Source organism: Natator depressus, chromosome 17 (genome assembly GCF_965152275.1).
Source record: "Natator depressus isolate rNatDep1 chromosome 17, rNatDep2.hap1, whole genome shotgun sequence".
In the NCBI taxonomy this organism is placed as follows: Eukaryota; Metazoa; Chordata; order Testudines; family Cheloniidae; genus Natator; species Natator depressus.
In genome coordinates, this window is record NC_134250.1 from 20,191,015 (window position 1) to 20,211,091 (window position 20,077).

Genomic DNA, 20,077 nt, shown 5'->3' on the forward strand with positions numbered 1-20,077 from the left:
GCCATAAAAATGTTGGCATACTGTGGGGCCAGCGGGTACCCATAGCAGTGCTGCTGATTTGAAGGTATACATTGTCCCCAAATGTGAAATAGTTATGGGTGAGGACAAAGTTCAGCCACCAGGTTTGCCGTGACATTATCGGGGATAGTGTTCCAATGCATTATCAAGGATCTACAACCTATCCTGAAGGACGACCCATCACTCTCACAAATCTTGGGAGACAGACCAGTCCTTGCTTACAGACAGCCCCCCAACCTGAAGCAAATACTCACCAGCAACTACATACCACACAACAGAACCACTAACCCAGGAACCTATCCTTGCAACAAAGCCCATTGCCAACTGTGCCCACATATCTATTCAGGGGACACATTCACAGGGCCTAATAACATCAGCCACGCTATCAGAGGCTCGTTCACCTGCACATCCACCAATGTGATATATGCCATCATGTGCCAGCAATGCCCCTCTGCCATGTACATTGGTCAAACTGGACAGTCTCTACGTAAAAGAATAAATGGACACAAATTAGATGTCAAGAATTATAACATTCATAAACCAGTCGGAGAACACTTCAATCTCTCTGGTCACGTGATTACAGACATGAAAGTTGCGATATTACAACAGAAAAACTTCAAAACCAGACTCCAGCGAGAAACTGCTGAATTGGAATTCATTTGCAAATTGGATACAATCAACTTAGGCTTGAATAGAGACTGGGAGTGGCTAAGTCATTATGCAAGGTAACCTATTTCCCCTTGTTTTTTCCTCCCGCCCCCCCCCCCCCTTCCTCAGACGTTCTTGTTAAACCCTGATTTGTGCTGGAAATGGCCCACCTTGATTATCATATACATTGTAAGGAGAGTGATCACTTTAGATAAGCTATTACCAGCAGGAGAGTGGGGTGGGGGGAGAGAAAACCTTTTGAAGTGATAAACACCCATTTTTTCATGGTTTGTATGTATAAAAACATCCTCACTGCATTTTCCACTTTTATGCATCCGATGAAGTGAGCTGTAGCTCACGAAAGCTTATGCTCAAATAAATTGGTTAGTCTCTAAGGTGCCACAAGTCCTCCTGTTCTTTTTGCGAATACAGACTAACACGGCTGCTACTCTGAAACATAACTTCTAATGGGAACTGGGTGCCCAGATCTTTCTGGGAGCTTTGAAAATCCCACCCTTCACCTTCAAATACTGTACAAATTAATTAATCCTCACATCCTCCAGGTGAGGTCTGTGGTATTAGCCTCATTGTATAAATGTAAGAGTGGAGGCAAAGAGAGGTTAAGGCCTTGTCTACATGCAAAGTGGGACCAAAATAACCAGATGGGTTTTAATTCACACCTTCAGGTGTTTCAGTGCATGTCTCTGGGGGTGGACACTCTTATAGCAGAATCACAGGGTCCCAGATCAGGGGGTAGCCCTGTTAGTCTGTATCCACAATTTCCTTGGTTAAAAAGAAATCAGATGACGTTTTACAGCATCCTGTTTCTGGCTTCGGGGGGGGGGGGGGGTAGATCTCAGCAGTTCCTGGCCCCCGAGCCTGTGTTCCTGCTGGCAGACCTCTTCAGGGTTAGCCCCGCCTCTGCCTCGGCGCTGTGGGTCCAACTCGGCCGGTTTTGTCTCCCTCGCGGACTCCGCCCTGTCCGGTCACATCAGTCGCGCTAGGACCCAGGGCCAGAGCCGCGGGGGGAGTGAAATGAACGGAGGCCAAGAGGAGCGTTTCTTTCAGCGCTCGGGAGGTGGGAAGGTGAGATCGGTTCCGAGAGGCGCCTTGTCTGCGTCGGCCGAGCGAACTCCGGAGAGCAGAAGAGAAGCAAGGTGAGACTCGCTTCCCCTGGGCTGGGGGGCGGAGCGCGGCCGCCCCCCCGGACACGGCATGTGCCCGCTGCCGTGTGGAATGATCAGCCCCGCTACTGATCCCGTGCGGGATTTCCAGCGGCATCTCCTAGGTCAGAAACCCAGGTTAGGAGGCTCCTGGGCGGCCCCGTGCTCGGGAACACTGGGGCAGGTCCGTGGAGTCAGTCTCGGATTTGTGGTGCCGAGAGCAGCAGTTGTGTCTTGGTCTTTGTGGGGGGCTGATTCTCATTTACACTAAAACCGCTTTACACCACCCTGGGGTTTTGCCATTGACTTCAGTGGGGCCAGGATTTCACGCAGGAGTGTAAAGTGAGGGGCCCTAGTGTAAATATCACTTACAGCCACTTTAAGGCCCTTTCACGCTGCCAAAGCGGCGTGAAGTGGCGTTCGTGTGAACGAGAGTCGGATCATTCTTTGTAGTGAGGGCTGATCAGTGCTGCGCCTAGAGCTGGGCTGAAGTAGCTCCGGTTGGAAATCAGCCCCTTTCCCTTTCCCCTGGCATTTCTCCCCCCCGCAGCCAAAGCTGACATGACGTGAAACGTCTGGCACTTTGAGAGCAAGTTGCTAACATGAGAAACTGACCTGGTTACAAGGAAACAGACGGGCAGCGGGGTACTGGGGTCCTATCGTGGCGTGGTCACAGCCCTGAGCATGAGCACTCGGCTAACATCAGTTTCCTGTTTTTTTCTAAGACATTTCTTCCTGCACAGAAAAAGCCAAGATCCTTGAAAGCAAACAGTGGAGATAGCCCTGTAATTGGAGAACATTCTGCACATGCATTGGGAAGCAGGGGGGATTTGCAGATTGGGGGGGGGGGGGCTTGCAGGGCCGGGCCCTTAAATGTTTCAAGTGGGTTTTGGAAAAGGTGGTAAAGAAAAGGTCAGAGCTTTGCTGCAGGGGCTGTTTTGCTGGAGACAGTTGCTTGCACTGGTGGGTTAACAGAGTTTAGAGACAGTAGCAGAGTTTTATTGTCCTTACAATGGAAACTGAGAGCACTTTAACTCCTCCCTATATGAGCATGGGCTAAATTTCTCCAGTGGGGATTTATTTCCATGTAACGAACAGTTTGATTCCTTTCTGTGTGTTTCAGTTTTTTCTGAAACGCTCTGAAAGTGGAAGGGTAAATCCTTACTGCCTGGGAATGACTCCCAAGGAAAGCAGCAGTATGTCCCCAGAAACCCTGGATTTGTGCTGGAAATGGCCCACCTTGATTATCATACACATTCTAAGGAGAGTGATCACTTTAGATAAGCTATTACCAACAGGAGAGTGGGGTGGGGGAAGAGAAAACCTTTTGTAGTGGTAAACACACATTTTTTCATGGTTTGTGTGTATAAAAAGATCTTCTGTACTTTCCACAGTATGCATCCGATGAAGTGAGCTGTAGCTCACGAAAGCTTATGCTCAAATAAATTGGTTAGTCTCTAAGGTGCCACAAGTACTCCTTTTCTTTTTGCGAATACAGACTAACACGGCTGTTACTCTGAAACCTGCCACTTTGTTCTGTGTAATGTTTTAAGGGAGACCTGTTGCTTTCATTGTTTCAGGAACACGATGACCATGGAGGAGAGCCCTCTCTGTGTTGATTGGTTCACAGACTATCCGGATGCGGTTTTAAAAGTGGGAAAAGTGACTTTTGGCGAGAAATCCAGGAAGAAGATGACAGATTGCAATCTGAGAAGGAAACAAGTTGGTAACATTTCCCGAGCAGCATGTGCATTTCTGAATTCAGGAGGAGGAGTGATAAAGGCAGAGGTTGATAATAAGGACTACAATTATGAAGAACATGGGATTGGACAGGATATAGAAAAAGCCCTTACAGAACTTACTCCATCTAAAATGTCTCGAAAATACTTTGATTTTGAATATATGCGGGAAAACAACTGTATGTTAATTTTTGTGAAGTCATGGAGCAGTGATGGCTCATCTTCACCCCGTATTTGCAGCCTAAGGACAGGCTTGTGCCAAAGATCTCTGACTCGAACAGACAACATGAGTCCTACTGAAGCAGTGCAATTTCTCAGAGAGAAGGAAGTTTCTGCCAGGAGAAAACATGGTGAGGAGACAGGACCAAGAGCTAAGAAAGCTCTGCTAAGTGACGTTCAGCAGGAACAAAACCTGTATATATCTGCTGAAAGATTTTATCAAAGAGACAGTCTCTGCTTTGGGGAAAAACTAAATTTCACGGAGTCAACGCATGTTGAATTTAAGAATTTTACAACAAAGAACATTTTGAAATACATGAAAGAGATCCTGCCAAATTACATCTCTGCCTTTGCAAACACACAAGGAGGATTTTTATTTATTGGAGTGGATGATAACGGGACAGTTGTTGGATGTAGGAATGACAAAGTAAATATCAGTGAATTAAAAGAAGCAATAGAAAATATTAAGGGGAAATTACCCATTTCACATTTCTGCAGTTCTCTGCCTGGAGTGAACTTAGAATGCAAAATGCTGGAGGTGTATGACAAAGATCAAAACTTGTATGGTTATGTCTGTGCTGTGAAAATCCAGCCGTTTTGTTGTGTTGTGTTTTCGGAGACTCCGGACTCATGGACTGTGAAGGGCACTGAGATCATGAGGATGACAGCCAACGAATGGACATCCTTGATGATGGCAACTGACCCAGGTCAACATGAAAAAAAAATCAAAATTTGTAGTTTATTTTTCCATATTAGCACTAACGTCAGTATTTCTAGCATGGCGGTGCCATTGGTGATGTGATAAGTGGTCTTAAGTCACTGGTTGGTACCCCAGACTCTTACAAGGTTATAGGGACTTCTGTCTGTAATTTTATTACCGTACCTGCTATTATAAGTTACGAGTAGCTTTCTGCTCTTTTGGTCAGATGCAAACAGCACTCGCCTATAATCTTTGGTTTCTGCGGCACCCAATAACCAGTCCGCACCAACTGTGCCACCCCAAATCCTGCAAAATCATCTACATGAGCTTTGACAATACCAGCCAAGCTTGAGGGTCATCAATTTTTAATCTAATCATAAATAGTGGAAACCTTATTTGACCTCCAACTTTTCATTCATTAGCATGCACCAAAAACTGGGGATACTTATCCCGGGATAATCCAAGAAATAATTACAGATGAAAACAACAGGGCCAAGATCCAATATCATGGTCCTGATTTATGCCTTTTCCTTAACCCTTTCCTCCCTTGATGATTGCCGCAGGAATGGAGGGACCCAATTCTTTGCAACCGAAATCCCACTGCATACTCCCAACCTGTGGCAATAAGATTCTACCCTTTCTGCCACCTGAAGGGGGACACACTGCAGCTGTGAATGGGTTCCCAGATAAGCACCTCCAGTTAAATTAATTAACCTCAACTCATTTGAAGTTTCCACAGGGTGCATATGCTGCACCAGTTCATTTACAATGGAAAAACCAAATCAATTCTGTGCATACAGAGTAAAATTCTTTATGGTGGTGAAGAGGTGCAGTAATAGTGTATTAACATGAGCTTTAATTTATGTTTCTAGAGATTTCAAATTTGTGTGAAGCTTTCAGGGCTGAGCTGAGTGTGTCATGTGCACCCCCACTTACCAAAACAGTGTTTTCCAACAAAGGCCTCGCTTGTCTGCGTGATCTGCAAGAATCTCTATTTCCAGGTATGCTTTTGTAGTTTAATTCTGATTTACGTGTTTTGACATGATTGAAGATTTCAGTTTAGAACGAATGTTAAAATGTAGTAGGAAATTACTTATTCCCCTTTTGCCTCACGTTGTTTTCAAATAATTATGAGGACTACAAGCATGGGACAGCATGCACTAAAACATTGTATGAACTGGTTAAAACAGACCAGCTGGTAGGTCTTCATATTGACCTCTCTGAATCCTCCTTGTTCCCTGGACACTGCACTCCCACACTTACTACATGTACACAAATGTATGATCATAGAAGAGTAGGACTGAAGGGACCTCGAAAGGTCCAGTCCCCTGCACTCAAGGCAAGGACAAGTGATTTTCAAGTGATCCTATGTGATATTTAATTCTTACTTCAATGTTTTTCACCTAAGAAAGCTGTGAGTACGATAGCATTACTGTATGTTAAATAAGTATCCCGACGTGTGTGTTTATGTTCTTCAATATTAAAATGTGAATTTGCTGGAGTTTTATGGAGGGATTTTCAAAAGCGCATAGGATTGGCCTAACTTTGCTCTCATAGAAGTCAGTGGTAAATTCCCATTAAATTCAATGAGGTTAGAGTTAAACTAAGGCTGAGTGCTTTTGAAAATCCTACCCATAATATTTACATTTTGGTTGGGTTTGCTGGATTTCCTTAAAATATAATTTGTGTGAAATTCTGCTTAAACTGGCCAAAGTGGAGTTTTCTTACAAATATATTCAGTATTTGTTACAATTTATGCCCTTTTTTGGAAATGAATCGTTCCTGAATCTTTTCTGATTTCTATGAATAGTCGTGAAACTGAACCTGTTCTCCAAATTGGTAAGACTAGGTTGTTTGTGAAAAGTTCCTGTTAACTATTCACTATTCAGTCTCTGTTATTCCTGATCTATAATATGTCCCATGTTATTGGTTTTGCTCCAAGACTGGAGGATCAAAGCATTTTAAACAAGAGAAAAGGGAATAATAAATAATTAGCAAGCTTTTGTTACAGATTGATAGATCAACTATTTGTCTCAATATTTGAGAGGAATTTAGCATTGTCGAGCGCTTTTCTGAATAATCGCATGGCTGTCAGACTGTTTGCGAACACAGACGGAGACTTCGATGAATAGCAATGAACTGAACTTGGCCTGTTTGTTTAGGAATATTTTTCTATTATTATTCCAGCTGTGTTCAATTCATTAGTAATATTAAATGGCATTTTATATTTTAAACATAATAATGTCTGATAAAATTAAGCTTTTAAAAAAAAAAGCCAAAATTCATCAAATTTTTGCTTTGTTTGGGAATCATTTTCAAACCAGTCCTGTTAGATATGAGAGGTTTCAGTGTTCGTAATTGTTTAATGAAACATATACTCTCTGCAGTTAGTGGGTTCTTCACAATATCGCTGATGTTAATATTTAATATTTGGGCTGTGACATGGGTCACCCAAATAATATGGCTTGATCTAATGAAAAGAATGAGGAGGAAATCAAACAATTCATTGGGACTTTGTAGGGGAAGGTGGACTAGCTGAGGAGGGAGTATTTCCTAGAGATAATCAGGTCTAGATATTTGCCAGTTGTAGAACACTTTAAATCTCCATCTGTGCGGCTGTGCAAAACCGAAATGCAGGAAATGGTTATATAAAACACATTCTCTCTGCTTCCCCAGATATACCACACAGAACTCACCAAGTCAAAGTCCTTTACCTCACTATCACAAATAGAGTAATACTTTGTAATGCGGACAAACTCCAAAGGTTGAGTACTCATACCGCTAAACTTTTTGACAAATGCCATAAGGGAAAGTTGCAGTTTAAAAAACCTCAAAACAAAAAACTAAAATATGGAATGCCAGTAATTCTTAATTAAGATTCCCTTTAAACATATGGAAAATAAGCAAAATACACAGTTTAGGTCACACAAATTCTCACTTCTCTTCCTCTGTGATCTTCTACTTCTGCCAATATTTCATTTTCATCATAAAATTTTCTTGAATGAGTTTCTGGTTTCATTTTTTCTAAAGTGGAATAGCAAACTGTGTCGTACAGTGTGCATGTGAAACATAGTCAATATAGACACAGGTCTCCAACAGTAAATTAATAAGGAAAAAATGGTTTTGTATTCAGGTCTGGTTGATTTCATCTACTTAAAAAGTAATAACCTAGTGCCCTCAAATCTGGGAAATATACAGTTAAGGAAAGGTGAAATAATTCCTTTCAATGTCAGAAATATTTCAATATTTTCCAGCACTTTTACTTTTCATAATACTCCTTTCAATTGTGCTAACTAATGAATTGCAATATATTTTCAACCATAAATTCAGTTGGAATAGCTTTTTAAATGGCCTTGTAGAGCTTTTGAAAAAAGAGAATAATCATAAAAATATATTTTTTTTTCTAATTCTCTCAATTTCTAGTAAATCGTAATGGGATAACATACAAACCAGACAACCTCAGCAAAGAGCTGTTCTCAGAGTATCCAGGGCTGGAGGATTTAATGAACGAGCAAATGGAAGAGCTGCAATATTCTCAGGGACTACTGATATTTGCAAGAAGCTGGGCTGTTGCTGTTGGATTGCAAGAGGATCAGCATGTTGTCTGTGATGCTCTCTTAATAGCCGCAGGCAAACACCCAACGCTGTACACCGTCACGGAGGATTGTTCCATGGTTGAGCCTAAATATTCAAAACGTATTGCTTGTACGTTAAAGAAGAAACTGGTAAATGATGGGGGATACACTCAGAAAGTGTGTGTGATTCCCCATCTCCTACAGCTTGGAACCAACAGAGAGCTAAATAATGACTCACATGTGCAAGTCAAGCATCCCCTTTCCTATGTCCTCTTGCCCAATGACATGCCAGACTTACTTCACTCACTTGTGATAATCTTGTTGAGTTTTAGATCCTTCTTAAGTGACATGCTTGGCTGTGAATTTTTCAACCTTCTCACCGTTAAACAGTATGAGATACTAACAATGAATCTTCACAAATTCAAGAAGCTGTTTATCTATGGCCTGCCAGGAACGGGGAAGACAGTTGTGGCCCTGAATATCATAGAGAGGATAAAGAACGTGTTCCACTGCGAATCTGATGAGATTCTGTACATTTGTGAGTACCAGCCTCTGACAGCAATTGTGAAGTAAGTATTGGGTAGCTAATTCAAAACCCTGTGCTATTAAATCATATCAAATGCCAGAGGGACGATGGGGAAATATATGTTTAATGCAGGAAGAAAAGTCTTTTTAAAGACTGAGAAACATTTTTTGCCAGTCAATAAAGAAATGGACCACTGTTCTCTAAGGCCTTGTCTACAAACAAGCCCTCAACTCATAATTTTCTGACTCTACTAAGTAGGGTTAAACAAATCAGTGGTAAAGTGGAGTATTATCAATCGGAAGTTTTCCAGTGCTGAGATGATGCCATAAGTAAGAGGGTAGTTTGCATGTTATAGGACAGAATGGGCAGGGATTAATGGTATTTGGGAGGCCTTTTTTGACAAACCATCTTAAAACAATTTGGGTGAGATTCACCCCTCGATGGGAAAATTGCACTTCTGTGAGCCACCTAACCCCCTGCACCCAGAGGGGATTCACCTCTAGGGGACATTGGGGTTTCTATTCCTCTCCTCTCTTGAGAGTGAATGTGGGGAAGGTCAGCTTTGGTTTCTGCTAGATGCTCTATGGAGCCTTTTTCACATTCTACCTGCCTTCCTCACATTCTACCTCTCCACCATATCCCTCCCTTGGTCCTAATGTGAGTACAGAGGTATAAGTAGGGGACCTACAGCACCATGATTTTTGAGTGCTTTTCACTATCTATCTGCTGGTCAGATAAGGGACAGCCTCCCAAGGCTTCTGCAGCTAAGAGGGTCCCTAAGCCTTGTCCCTTATTCGTCTTTCCGCGGAATTGAGTGACCGATCCTGGCTTGGCACCGCTGGAATCGAGAGATGCAAGGAGGAAATGTAGGACTTCAAGGGACCTCAAAAGTTCATCCCATCCAGGCCCCCATGCTGAGGAAGGACCAAGTATACCTAGGCCATCCCAGGCAGATATTTGTCTAATCCAAAAGTTAGCAACCTGTGGCTTTGGCTGCCCCCTTGTGGGTAGAAATTCAACTTTCATGGTCTCTGTGTGTATATAATGTCTTCTGCAGTTTCCACGATATGCTATGCATCTGATGAAGTGAGCTGTAGCTCACGAAAGCTCATGCTCAAATAAACTGGTTAGTCTCTAAGGTGCCACAAGTACTCCTTTTCTTTTTTCTTTTTACGAATACAGACTAACACGGCTGTTACTCTGAAACCTGTCCCATCTCTGTTTTCTCTACCAGTCTCTCTTTACCCAGAGCTATTCCATTCTTCCCCCCACGCTACCATTGCTTCTAGCCCTCTGCCCCAACCAGCAGCCCCCTCTTCCTCAATTCTTCCTGCCGCCTCTGCTCCCTACTCCCTTCCCCAGCACTGAGGTCTTGTCCCACCCCTCAAAACTGTTTTGCCTCCAACCCCAGCCTCCCTTCAAGTCCTGTCTCTGCTGTCCAAACACACCCATGTCCTGCTGCTGCTCAGGGTAAGGAGGTGGCTGGTGAATCAGCTGGGAACTGCTTTCTGCTCCTCGCTGTCGGCCAGGAGGGGAAGGGTGCCACTGATGGAGAAGGCGGCAGAGCTGCCTTCACCGGACTGGGCATGACAGTTTGTTTCATAGTTTGCTCATGTGGACTCATTCACCCCAGGAGTCAAGATTGATTCCTGTGGCCAGCCAGGTGGCGTTCCACTCTTCAGACCCCGGGGGGGAGGGGGGTCCAGCTGAGCCGCTTCCCAGCCAACCTGTGCACAGTGACCCACGTCAAATCCTGAAATCATTTATACACTGAAAGAGACCCTCATTAGAATGGCCCTAGTCACATTTACGCTAAGGCGAGAACAGTGTAAAGGGGCCTTAATGTAAATGAGAATAAGGCTCATATTGAATGAGATCTGAAGTACGTTTGTAATCTATGTAAGCAATTTTTACGTATCTATATATGATCTCTATATATCTATATAGTCATTATCTGAGTGTATGAACTGTAAAGGTAATAGAACAATTCTGCAAATCACCTTAATTGGCTGTTGCAGCCCCTTATAATGCTTGCTTGTTTTCTGTAATATCTTTTTGTGTAGGGTCTATAATGATTTTAAGCAGCAGAGTAACAAACTATAAATTAACAAATTGTGGGGGACTACACAACATAACATCCTTCAGACAATCTGCATGAGCTGCCTCCCAATAATTATAATACATTTTTGGGTACCCTTCTACTAAGTGTTTTATAAAATATTTTAGAAGTACATTAACATACTTCTATTGTTGTTATGTCAGATACGTGCACTTTTTGGGTGGGTAAAAGCTCATAGAATCATAGAAGATCAGGGTTGGAAGGGACCTCAGGAGGTCATCTAGTCCAACCCCCTGCTCAAAGCAGGACCAATCCCCAACTAAATAAACTCTGTGATCACCTCCCTACGGTGATGGTCTGCCTCAAACATGCTTCAAGGGATCCCATTCAAGCCCCCTCAAGGATTGAACTCGCAACCCTGGGTTTAACAGGCCAATGCTCAAACCACTGAAATGCTTCCTCCACTGCTTTTGTGCACATTATGTAAAACATCGGAGGTGTGCTGTTTCTGATGTAACTCATCAATTACCTACATGCTTTCGGTGTTGAATGTGTGTTGCCCTTTGTAAATTTGGGTTTTTTTAAATAATCAGAAGTGAAATCTTAAAAGCAAAAAGTTTGCAAGCTTGTTCATACCCAGAAAGAGGTGATTTGATACACTTGTCACTCCTCTAAATTGGATCAGCTGCACAGACCAACAGAAAATTCACACTAATCATGCCAAATGTCTTCTTTTATTTTGTAGAAGGAGAAACATTTGCCGGCCTGTGACCCGAGTTGCCTTCTTAAAGGGGAATTATCAATCAGTGAAGCACATAGTAATTGATGAGGCCCAGAATTTCCGGTCAGAGGATGGTGATTGGTACAGCAAAGCTCAGTGTATCACCCAAGGACATGGTCATTGCGAACCTGGTGTTCTCTGGATCTTCTTGGACTATTTACAAACAAGTCACCCATTTCCGTGCGGTCTTCCACATCCATCAGAACAATATCCTCAGGAGTGGTTAACTATAGGGGTCCGGAATGCCACCCAGATATACAATACCATGGAACAAGAGATGCAAAATATTGTAAAATATCCACAAATTGATATTCCTTTTGAGCGGTTAAGAATGCTGCTCAATGAAGCTGTATGTGGCCATCCCCTGCCAGGTGTTTGTAGGGTAGAAGAAAACTTGGAGGAGGAGGAAATAGCAACATATGTGGTTGATACCTGTCGCCAATATTTCCGAAGTGGTTACTCCGGGAAAGACATTGCTATCCTGTGCAACACAATGAAAGAGAAGGATAGGTATCAGTGCATATTACAACCCAAAATGAGAGCGACGATGACAAATTTCAAACTGGATGCATGTTTCACAACGGCAGACAATGTGCTGGGTCATGGCATTGTTCTCGACAGCATCCGCCGCTTTTCTGGCCTGGAAAGAAACATCGTGTTTGGGATTAACCCAGTCCCTGTCCCTACACAGAATGCGATTTCCGAAAATCTTAAACTCTGTGTGGCATCCAGAGCTAATTTACAACTTCATTTGCTGTATGAAAGGTAATGCTTGAAAATGTCCTGGTGGTTCCCTCGGGATCTGTTTAATAACCCGTGATAGTCATGTCGCTTTTGTGGTTTTTCACCCACAATTCAGACCTAAATACAAATCTCACCATGGGTGAAATTTTACCTTAGAGGGCTCCCATCTCCCAGGCTAATAAACTACATGAGACCTGGTGAGGCCTGGGGGTCTTAAAAAGCCAGTCCGTAAAATAAACCAAAGGAGCTACATGGGATATAGTGAGAATGGTCCACTTGAAGCTAATCAGTCCTTCCTGCTAATGTTTCAAGATTGGCCTCTGGTCTTCAGGTTTCCAAGATGCACCACTGTGATCCACAAAACTCTGGCTTGGCTAAAACCTGTAGGGGCCTAAATTCACTTTAGGGGCCTAACTTTCCGCTGTGCAAATTCCCTAGCTGTTTAAATTTCAGATGCTGGGGCATGTGTACTGCTCCCTCCCTCTAGGAGCCCAGGCACTTGTCTCACCTAAGCCCAGAGCGATTCACCAACCAGGGGAAGACTAAGTTTTGTGCAGGAGGTGTTATGCAGACAAAACTACACAAGATCGTTTTAGGGGACAAAGCAAAGATGCCACGTTTATTATGATAACAATTTGATCTATAACCACTAGCTAATACATAATACACTTACACACACATCATCAGATGTTCTGCAGCAGCTGGATAGTTACCAGTCCTGAACGTAGCTTGAGTTCGTGGCTTGATTCCGCAGCTTGGGATCGTGGTGGCTAACTGGCCAGGAAAGCCGGACACGAGGAAGGGCTGGGTCTCTGTTGGGCGCGCACCGATGCCCCTCAAGGTTGGCAGCAGAACGTTACCCAAAGTCTTCCATCTCACCCATCTTTTTTATAGGTTTTTTTAGTCTGAATCCAGAGTCTATAGGTCTTACCGAACCCAGGGCAGCGTGACACAGCGTGATTGATCACCCGTCAATTGCAGATGTGACTTTCAGCCTCGGACCTGGCTTTGATCTTCCTTCTATTGTACCTTTGTTCTTTTCTTTTTAGGGTGGACTCTTCTTACTTTGTTAGGGCTGTTGTCTGCATCTTCAGCCGCTGGTATTTGAACTTTATTTCCCCAGGACAGGCTGGAGCTGGAGGTTGATTCCATCATCCATACATACCTCATTCACACATCTAAACTAAACTAACAAGATTATAGCAGGGTTTTGCAAAAATGAAGGTTGCAGCAAGCTTTTACAAAATGGAGTGAGCATTTTAAAATGGAGTGAGCATTTTAAAATGGAGTTCGGGACAAGTTAAAATGGGGTTTGAGTTACAATATGGACAAGTGTAAGGAATGGCAAACAGTGAACAGAAGTTACAATATAGACAAGTATAATGAATGACAAACGCTGAGCAGAAGTTACAATGTTGAAGCAGTGTAAGTTTCAGGATTTCAGCAGCAATTGGATTGAAAGTGAAATTTACAAGGGCAGCTGCCTGTACAGCTGTGGCTCTTAACAAGCAGCTTAATTGTCAATTAGTCAGTTATTGGGGTACCCAGTTTTATGAATGAATGAAGTTTAATTCATAAAACTTTACTTATGAAGTTATATTAATAAAGTGAACAATTACAAACAATTTCATTTATTAGTTCTACGGAGGTGGTTCGGTAGGTGTACTCAGAGGCTGCTTACTGCATTGGGTCCCATTCAAAACTGGCCGGGGAAGGAGATGGTGGTGATGCCCACCTCAGAACTTTCAGTCCAGGGGTTCGAGCACTCCCCTGGGGCGTGGCAGGCCTAGGTTCAGTTCCCTCCTCTCTGCCAGAGGGGTCTCACACCTCTGAGGAGGGTGCTGTAACCCCTGAGCTAAGGGGCACATTCTGATGTGTGATTCCCTCAGTCTCTCCTGAGGAAGCTGTGGATAAATAATAGTGATTAGAGCAGGCAGCTAGACCCAGGGTCTCCCGTGCCTCAGGTGAGTGCTCTAACCACTAGGCCAGAAATTATAAAGTGGGCACCACTTCCTGTGGCTTTTTTTGTGGTGTGAGACAAGCACCAAACCGGTTCCTGCGGAGAGCCACCTTACGTGTCTGAGCCGCTTGTCTCCAGGACAGCGGTTGCCATTTGTGAATCGCCGGCAGAGATGAGGGCTTCCCTGCAGCCTGGACTTCGGGGCCTTACTCTGAGAAAAGGGCGGGCTTAGCAGACACCTGTCTTGTTGGCATCTCCCATTAGCCCACCTAGCGTGCTGCCTTTTGTGGATCGCAGTTGAAGGCGCCTGTCTCTTCCCATTCATTGTACAGGGAGCCTAGGCGCTTATCTTTGTGGATCGCAGTGTTGTTCTTACGACTTTCTAGTGCCTAAGTTAGATGTTGCCACAGTGGGCGTCACGGTGCTTAAGTCCCCGTGTAGATCCCAGCTATAGTGACTAAGTCATTGGCGTTACATTCTCACCGACTTTGGAAATCAGGCCCAGAATGTCGGAAGTTAGATACCAGGGTAGATGGGCCTAAACCAAAGTAATTGGAATCACCAATTTTAATCACTACTTAAATCAGCAAGTAGGAACCCTTGACTTAAATCACTGATTTTAATCTTCTCTTATGTTTATATTTAAGTAATTTTTCCTAGAGAAAGGTTATTTCTTATTGGCTGGTATAACCATTAAACCATGTTCCTTTGTGACCAGAAATAGCCTTCACGCTTTGATCCTTTTTTTTGCTAATGCTGTAGCTTTAAATGCTAATTTAAACAATTCTAGATCTTTACAAAGAGTAAAAATTAAGAATCTGAATACATTTATGGCATGTTAGAGAATGGAGATAGTTTTTTATTGTGATTTGTATCACTCTGCATTTGGATGGAAATTGGAATTCTATTAAAAATGTACAAAACCGGCTCTTTAAAGTTGTTTATTAAATAAAACTACCTTAAGTGTGTTGGGGGAGGGATAGCTCAATGGTTGGAGCATTGGCCTGCTAAACCTAGGGTTGTGAGTTCAATCCTTGAGGGGGCCATTTAGGGATCTGGGGCAAAAATTGGGGCTTGGTCCTGCTCTGAGCAGGGGGTTGGACTAGATGACCTCCTGAGGTCCCTTCCAATCCTGATCTTCTATGATTGATTTTAAGTGCTGCGGTGGGCTAGGAAGACCAAGACCCTAGGTAAATGGACACCTGGTTTGTGCAGAGGGAGGGCAGGAAGTCCCACAAGCTGAAGGGCAGGAGAGGGAAGTAGCCCAGGGGAAGGAACCACTAGGTCATGTGGTTTACCACTATCCCTAGGGCCCCTGGGCTGGGATTCGGCGTAGAGGGCGGGCCCGTGTCCCTCCCTCTCCACTCCCCTCCTCTAGGAGACTAGTGGGGCAGTTAATACCCCAGTTCAGGGGCGAGAAACGGTGCCCTGAACCCCCACCCAAGAATAGAAAGCGCGAGACCCATCATAGTAGTGCCGGCAATTTGCCACAATAGAGAAAAGTGAGAGAATATTCCTGCAAACCGTAATTGCATGCAGTCGTATTCGTGCTATTGGCATGTCACGGTCATGTCAGAGCAACCTAACTGCCTTTGCAGGGCTGTGTGATGTCCCTACACATCCATCTGAACAGAACTGGCAATTCTTGAAACGTTTTTCTGCAAGGTGAGAGTTGGTTTTTGTGCCATGTTTCTGAGATTCACTGCTATGTAGATAGAGTGGTCGGCTGACAGGCACTTAATAGAAAGGGTCTCACGAATTACTCACTACTCACAAACAGAGATAATGCAACATTGAAGGAACTCACACAGAACAAAGTACAGAATTTATTAATGGAGAATCCACCCACTATTCTCACACTAAACATGTGCATTCCAGTAATACAATCATCAAATATTTTCAAAAAACCAAACTCCTTTATGAATGTGACATGAGACAATTCAGCCTTTCACCTCCGTTCTTCTAACCTCAGTTGGAACTGCTGAAATATAAAAAACATGATTTTTTCCATCAAGAAAGTCTACTTGGAACCTCGATCTTGCCCTAAACTTTTGAGACTTCCTGAACCAGCAGCAGTTGGATGCATTGCATGGATTGATTCTTTTATGGTGGAACTCGGATGCGTTCATGGCTAGCAATGGAATCCTGGCACTAAAGGTTGCAGTGTCTAGGAATTAAATTTATTTTTCCCCAGGCATAAAGATAAAGTGAGTATACCCTGTGCTCAGCAAAGCCTTGGCAATTAAACTGAATTTCCTTCTGTGGATCCTGTAGATTTGTAGACCTTCCATGTGCCTTCCCCTTCTGTTTGGTTTCTCTCGACAGGCTGCCATTGCCGTGGGGTCTCATGCCTGGGAGAAAGGTTTGATCAGCCCGTAGTCCATGCACTTCACAAGACACTCGCGAGCCACATTGATGACATGCTGTTTCTTGGAGTCATCTGCCTGTTTACCAACGAGTGTCAGGATCTCCAGCATCTCACTCTCCACCAGTTTCTTGGCCAGCTCTTGGTCTGCATTGATCAGGCTGTAAGCAACCACCAGCCCACGGTGCTGGACCTCCAGCTTTTCATGCAAGCAGAGCCTCTGCAGGATTTCCAGCCACTGGGTTGTCTGCAAGGAAGAAAAAGCTGTGAGTTTAAAAAAAAGTTTTCTACAGCAGAGGAAATCATTGAAGTGCAAGGTAGTTTGCCCCTAGGTAAGGCACTTTTCAAGGGGGTGAAAGGAGCAATTTAGGAAAAGGTGAGTCTGCAAACAGGTTGATTCCAATGCATGAAAACTGGTCTCAATTCCTAGACAAGTTATCTGGGAGTGAGAACAGCCACCAGCTTGCATAACAAGCACTACGTTCCTTTCCACAGTTAATTTCTGAATACTTAGCCCTTGCATGGTAAGGGCAGGTGCTGTGCTGGCTGAGTGAAGGGCTTCCACAAACTGCTCTGGGGCTACCTGCATCCAGATCTGCAGCAGCACCTGCCCTCCCAGTCTTTGGCTGGGCTGTATCCACCTTTGTAACGGAACCTGAATCCAAGGTTTGGACCCTGGTTTTTATTGTGTGGACACCATACAGAGGTCAGAGTTTTGCATGGTTCCATCACAATGTAAAGCTAGCTGAAACGGGGGGTTGGGGGGGTGATTTTTTTTTTTAAATAGGCTTTACTGTGGTATTCCTTACTGTTGCAGCTGAGCACGTCATCTATACCAATGAATTCAGTCTCACTTCCATACTTCAGAGGGGTTGAGTTATCCCAGTTTTACAAAAGTCAGACAGGGTTTAAAACCCAGGGTTTGGGGCATAGCCTTGAAAAAGAGAAAAAAAGCCTCCAGGAAACGAAGACGCCCTTGACAGGTGTGTGTGCACGCATCAAGGATGCCCCAGCCACGAAAGGAGGAGGGGCAGCCCCAGAATACATACAAATTGTGTGCAGCGAAGCAAGTAACAAATAAAAATAAAATAAGCTAACTACAAAACCAACAACTTGGTTGAGGAGGAACTGTAGGTACAGTGGGTCCACCCTGTCTTATATACATTATAGGTCAGCTTGGAAGAATTCGATCATCAGTAAGCACTAGTAGACATTGATTTCACCGCACACACACAGATGGGAAAAATATTCCCATCGCTAGCAATCAAACTATACAGCTAGGCAAAGAGAAACATTGCTTGAGAACTTAAGGATTTGCCAACATCACAGGTCAAAATACACAAATCAAAGTGCCTTACATCAATTTGTGTTTTCACTGCATTAGAGCTTTAACTTTTTGAATCTCAACATCTACTGGTATTAATTGTCTGACCTCCCGACAGTTTCCTACAGCAGCGAACATTGAAAACAATAAAAATGGGGAAAAAATGAACATCAAAATTAGCCACTGACATGATAAATAAACCCGGAACCCTGCCACGCTGGACTGTAATGATCTTGGGGGTTACACCAACCATAGGTTTTGGACATGAGAGTGCACAGGGACAGATCCTGCTACCACAAGTCCCCAACCAGAGAGGTGAAAAAGGCTGTTTTAGTCCTTGGAAAAATTAACAGGAGATGAACCTGGGGCAGGGAGTTTCAAATCAGCTATAGACGGTCACTCCCTGTTGGAAGTCACTAAATTAGACAGTTAGCTTAAACATGCAAGGTTTTATACGCCAAAATATTTGCTTTCCCTAGGATTTCACATAAATACTTAAATTTGTCGCTGTAGAAGTTCTTTAAAATCCTTTGATCAGAATTTTACAACATTCCCAGGCTGCCTTTGAGCATTTGTTGAGACTCTTTAGTGTCTTGGGCATCAGATTTTTCCTCTTACCACTTGGGTCATTTTATGGCAGAGCTTCTTGTGTGCTGCTGTCAGCATGGCCAGGGCTCCTGCCGCTGCATTCTGGACCTTCACGTCATCCTCACCGCACAGTAACACGACCAGCTTGAGACGGTCATTTCCATCGGCCACAAAGCGCTCTTGAACCTCAACAGAATGAAAGGCAAAAATGGGGAGCGAGTTGCCAGGCTTATGGGATTCATACTGGAGCAGCAGTTTCACAAACCGTCAGATATAAATGCGTAATAGAAAACGCGTATTAAAGCGTCTAGGCCAGGGGCGGCCAACCTGGGGCTCCGGAGCCCCATGCGGCCCTTCAGACGTTAACATGCGGCTCCTTGTACAGGCACCGACTCTGGGGCTGGAGCGACAGGCGCCGACTTTCCAATGGGCCGGGGGGTGCTCACGGCTCTGCCCCTGGCTCTGCCACAAGTCCTGCCCCCACTCCACCCCTTCCCGCCCCCTCCCCTGAGCCTGCCGTGCCCTCGCTCCTCCCTGTCCCCACCCCAGAGCCTCCTGCATGCCACGAAACAGCTGATCGGGAGGTGGGGGAGGAGGGGGAGGCGCTGATTGGCGGGGCTGCCGGTGGATGAGAGGCGCTGGGAGCAGGGCGGGAGCTGGTGGGGGGCTGCTGACGTGTTACTGTGACTCTTTGGCAACGTACGTTGGTAAATTCTGGCTCCTTCTCAGGCTCAGGTTGGCCACCCCTGATCTAGGAATTACATCAGCCTGGTGGTCCATTGAAGTCCAGTATCCTGTCTCAAACAGTGGCCAGCTCCAGATGTTTCAGAGGAAAGTGGAAGGAGCCCCACAGTGGGGAAATGTGGGATAATCTGTTCCCCAGTGAGTGTCAGCTTAATCCCTAATAGGGGCTGGCTTAAGCCCCGACGCGGGACGGTTTATTATCCTTTCCAAAACATTTTTTGGCATTAACTATTATAGCTCTAGATATTCTTGTTACCCATCTAAAGATCCAATCCCTCTTTGAATCTTTCCAAGTTCCTGGCCTCCCCCATTCTGTGGCAATGACTTCCACCGGCTAATTACATGCGGAGCGAAAACGGTTACCTCTTTGTTGACAACCAGGTTGCACATGCACTCTGTGGCTGCCTGTCGGAGCTGGTCATGGTTCTCAAACATGTAGTTCTCGATGTCTGGTAGGGCTTTCTCTTGGATTATCTTCAGCCTGAATTAAAGGGCAGCAGAAAGATATGGTCACAGCACGTGCTACAATGTGCTTGCCATGAAATATTAGCCCACAGACAGGAGGCGGCAGGGAAAGCCTTTCTGTTTCCACAGTATGCATCCGATGAAGTGAGCTGTAGCTCACGAAAGCTCATGCTCAAATAAATTGGTTAGTCTCTAAGGTGCCACAAGTCCTCCTTTTCTTTTTGCGAATACAGACTAACACGGCTGTTACTCTGAAACCTTTAAAAACAAGCTCTCTCCATCTAAGCCATGACACTTTTTCTCACTAATTTAAAAACCAGTCATTCCTTCAGCCATCCCTTCATAAGAACGGCCACACTGGGTCAGACCAAAGGTCCATCTAGCCCAGTATCCAGTCTTCTAACAGTGGCCAGTGCCAGGTGCCCCAGAGGGAATGAACAGAACAGGTCATCATCAAGT

At 44.3% G+C, this 20,077-nt stretch overlaps 2 protein-coding genes across 4 annotated transcripts in view; one reads left to right on the plus strand and one right to left on the minus strand.

The window, feature by feature from the left end:
- Positions 1-1,568: 1,568 nt before the first annotated feature.
- On the plus strand, positions 1,569-15,054 carry LOC142000505 (schlafen family member 13-like). Its single transcript, XM_074974838.1, has 5 exons — positions 1,569-1,823; positions 3,410-4,494; positions 5,360-5,488; positions 7,911-8,631; positions 11,393-15,054. Exons 1-5 carry the CDS (start codon positions 1,702-1,704, stop codon positions 12,195-12,197), a joined length of 2,862 nt encoding a protein of 953 aa, XP_074830939.1. The 5' UTR covers positions 1,569-1,701; the 3' UTR covers positions 12,198-15,054.
- Positions 15,055-15,970: 916 nt separating this feature from the next.
- UNC45B (unc-45 myosin chaperone B) overlaps positions 15,971-20,077 on the minus strand; it is a 33,767-nt gene continuing 29,660 nt past the window's right edge. For 2 of the 3 annotated variants that reach the window (XM_074974842.1, XM_074974841.1), the window contains exons 14-16: positions 19,517-19,634; positions 18,440-18,595; positions 15,973-16,744 (exon numbers count right to left, since the gene is read on the minus strand). In XM_074974842.1, the coding sequence (XP_074830943.1) occupies positions 16,478-16,744; positions 18,440-18,595; positions 19,517-19,634 (541 nt within the window). In that variant the 3' untranslated portion in view covers positions 15,973-16,477. Of the gene's footprint in view, positions 16,745-18,439; positions 18,596-19,516; positions 19,635-20,077 lie in introns of all 3 variants that reach the window. The other variant, XM_074974839.1, reaches the window with a different exon arrangement.

What these genes read in the sequence shown, in the direction of transcription:
- LOC142000505 (XM_074974838.1), top strand. Translation starts at nt 1,702, where the DNA reads ATGAACGGAGGCCAAGAGGAGCGTTTCTTTCAGCGCTCGGGAGGTGGG. An exon ending in GAGAGCAGAAGAGAAGCAAG is followed by an intron (nt 1,824 to 3,409) that starts GTGAGACTCGCT and finishes TCATTGTTTCAG; the next exon opens with GAACACGATGACCATGGAGG. An exon ending in GATGATGGCAACTGACCCAG is followed by an intron (nt 4,495 to 5,359) that starts GTCAACATGAAA and finishes TTATGTTTCTAG; the next exon opens with AGATTTCAAATTTGTGTGAA.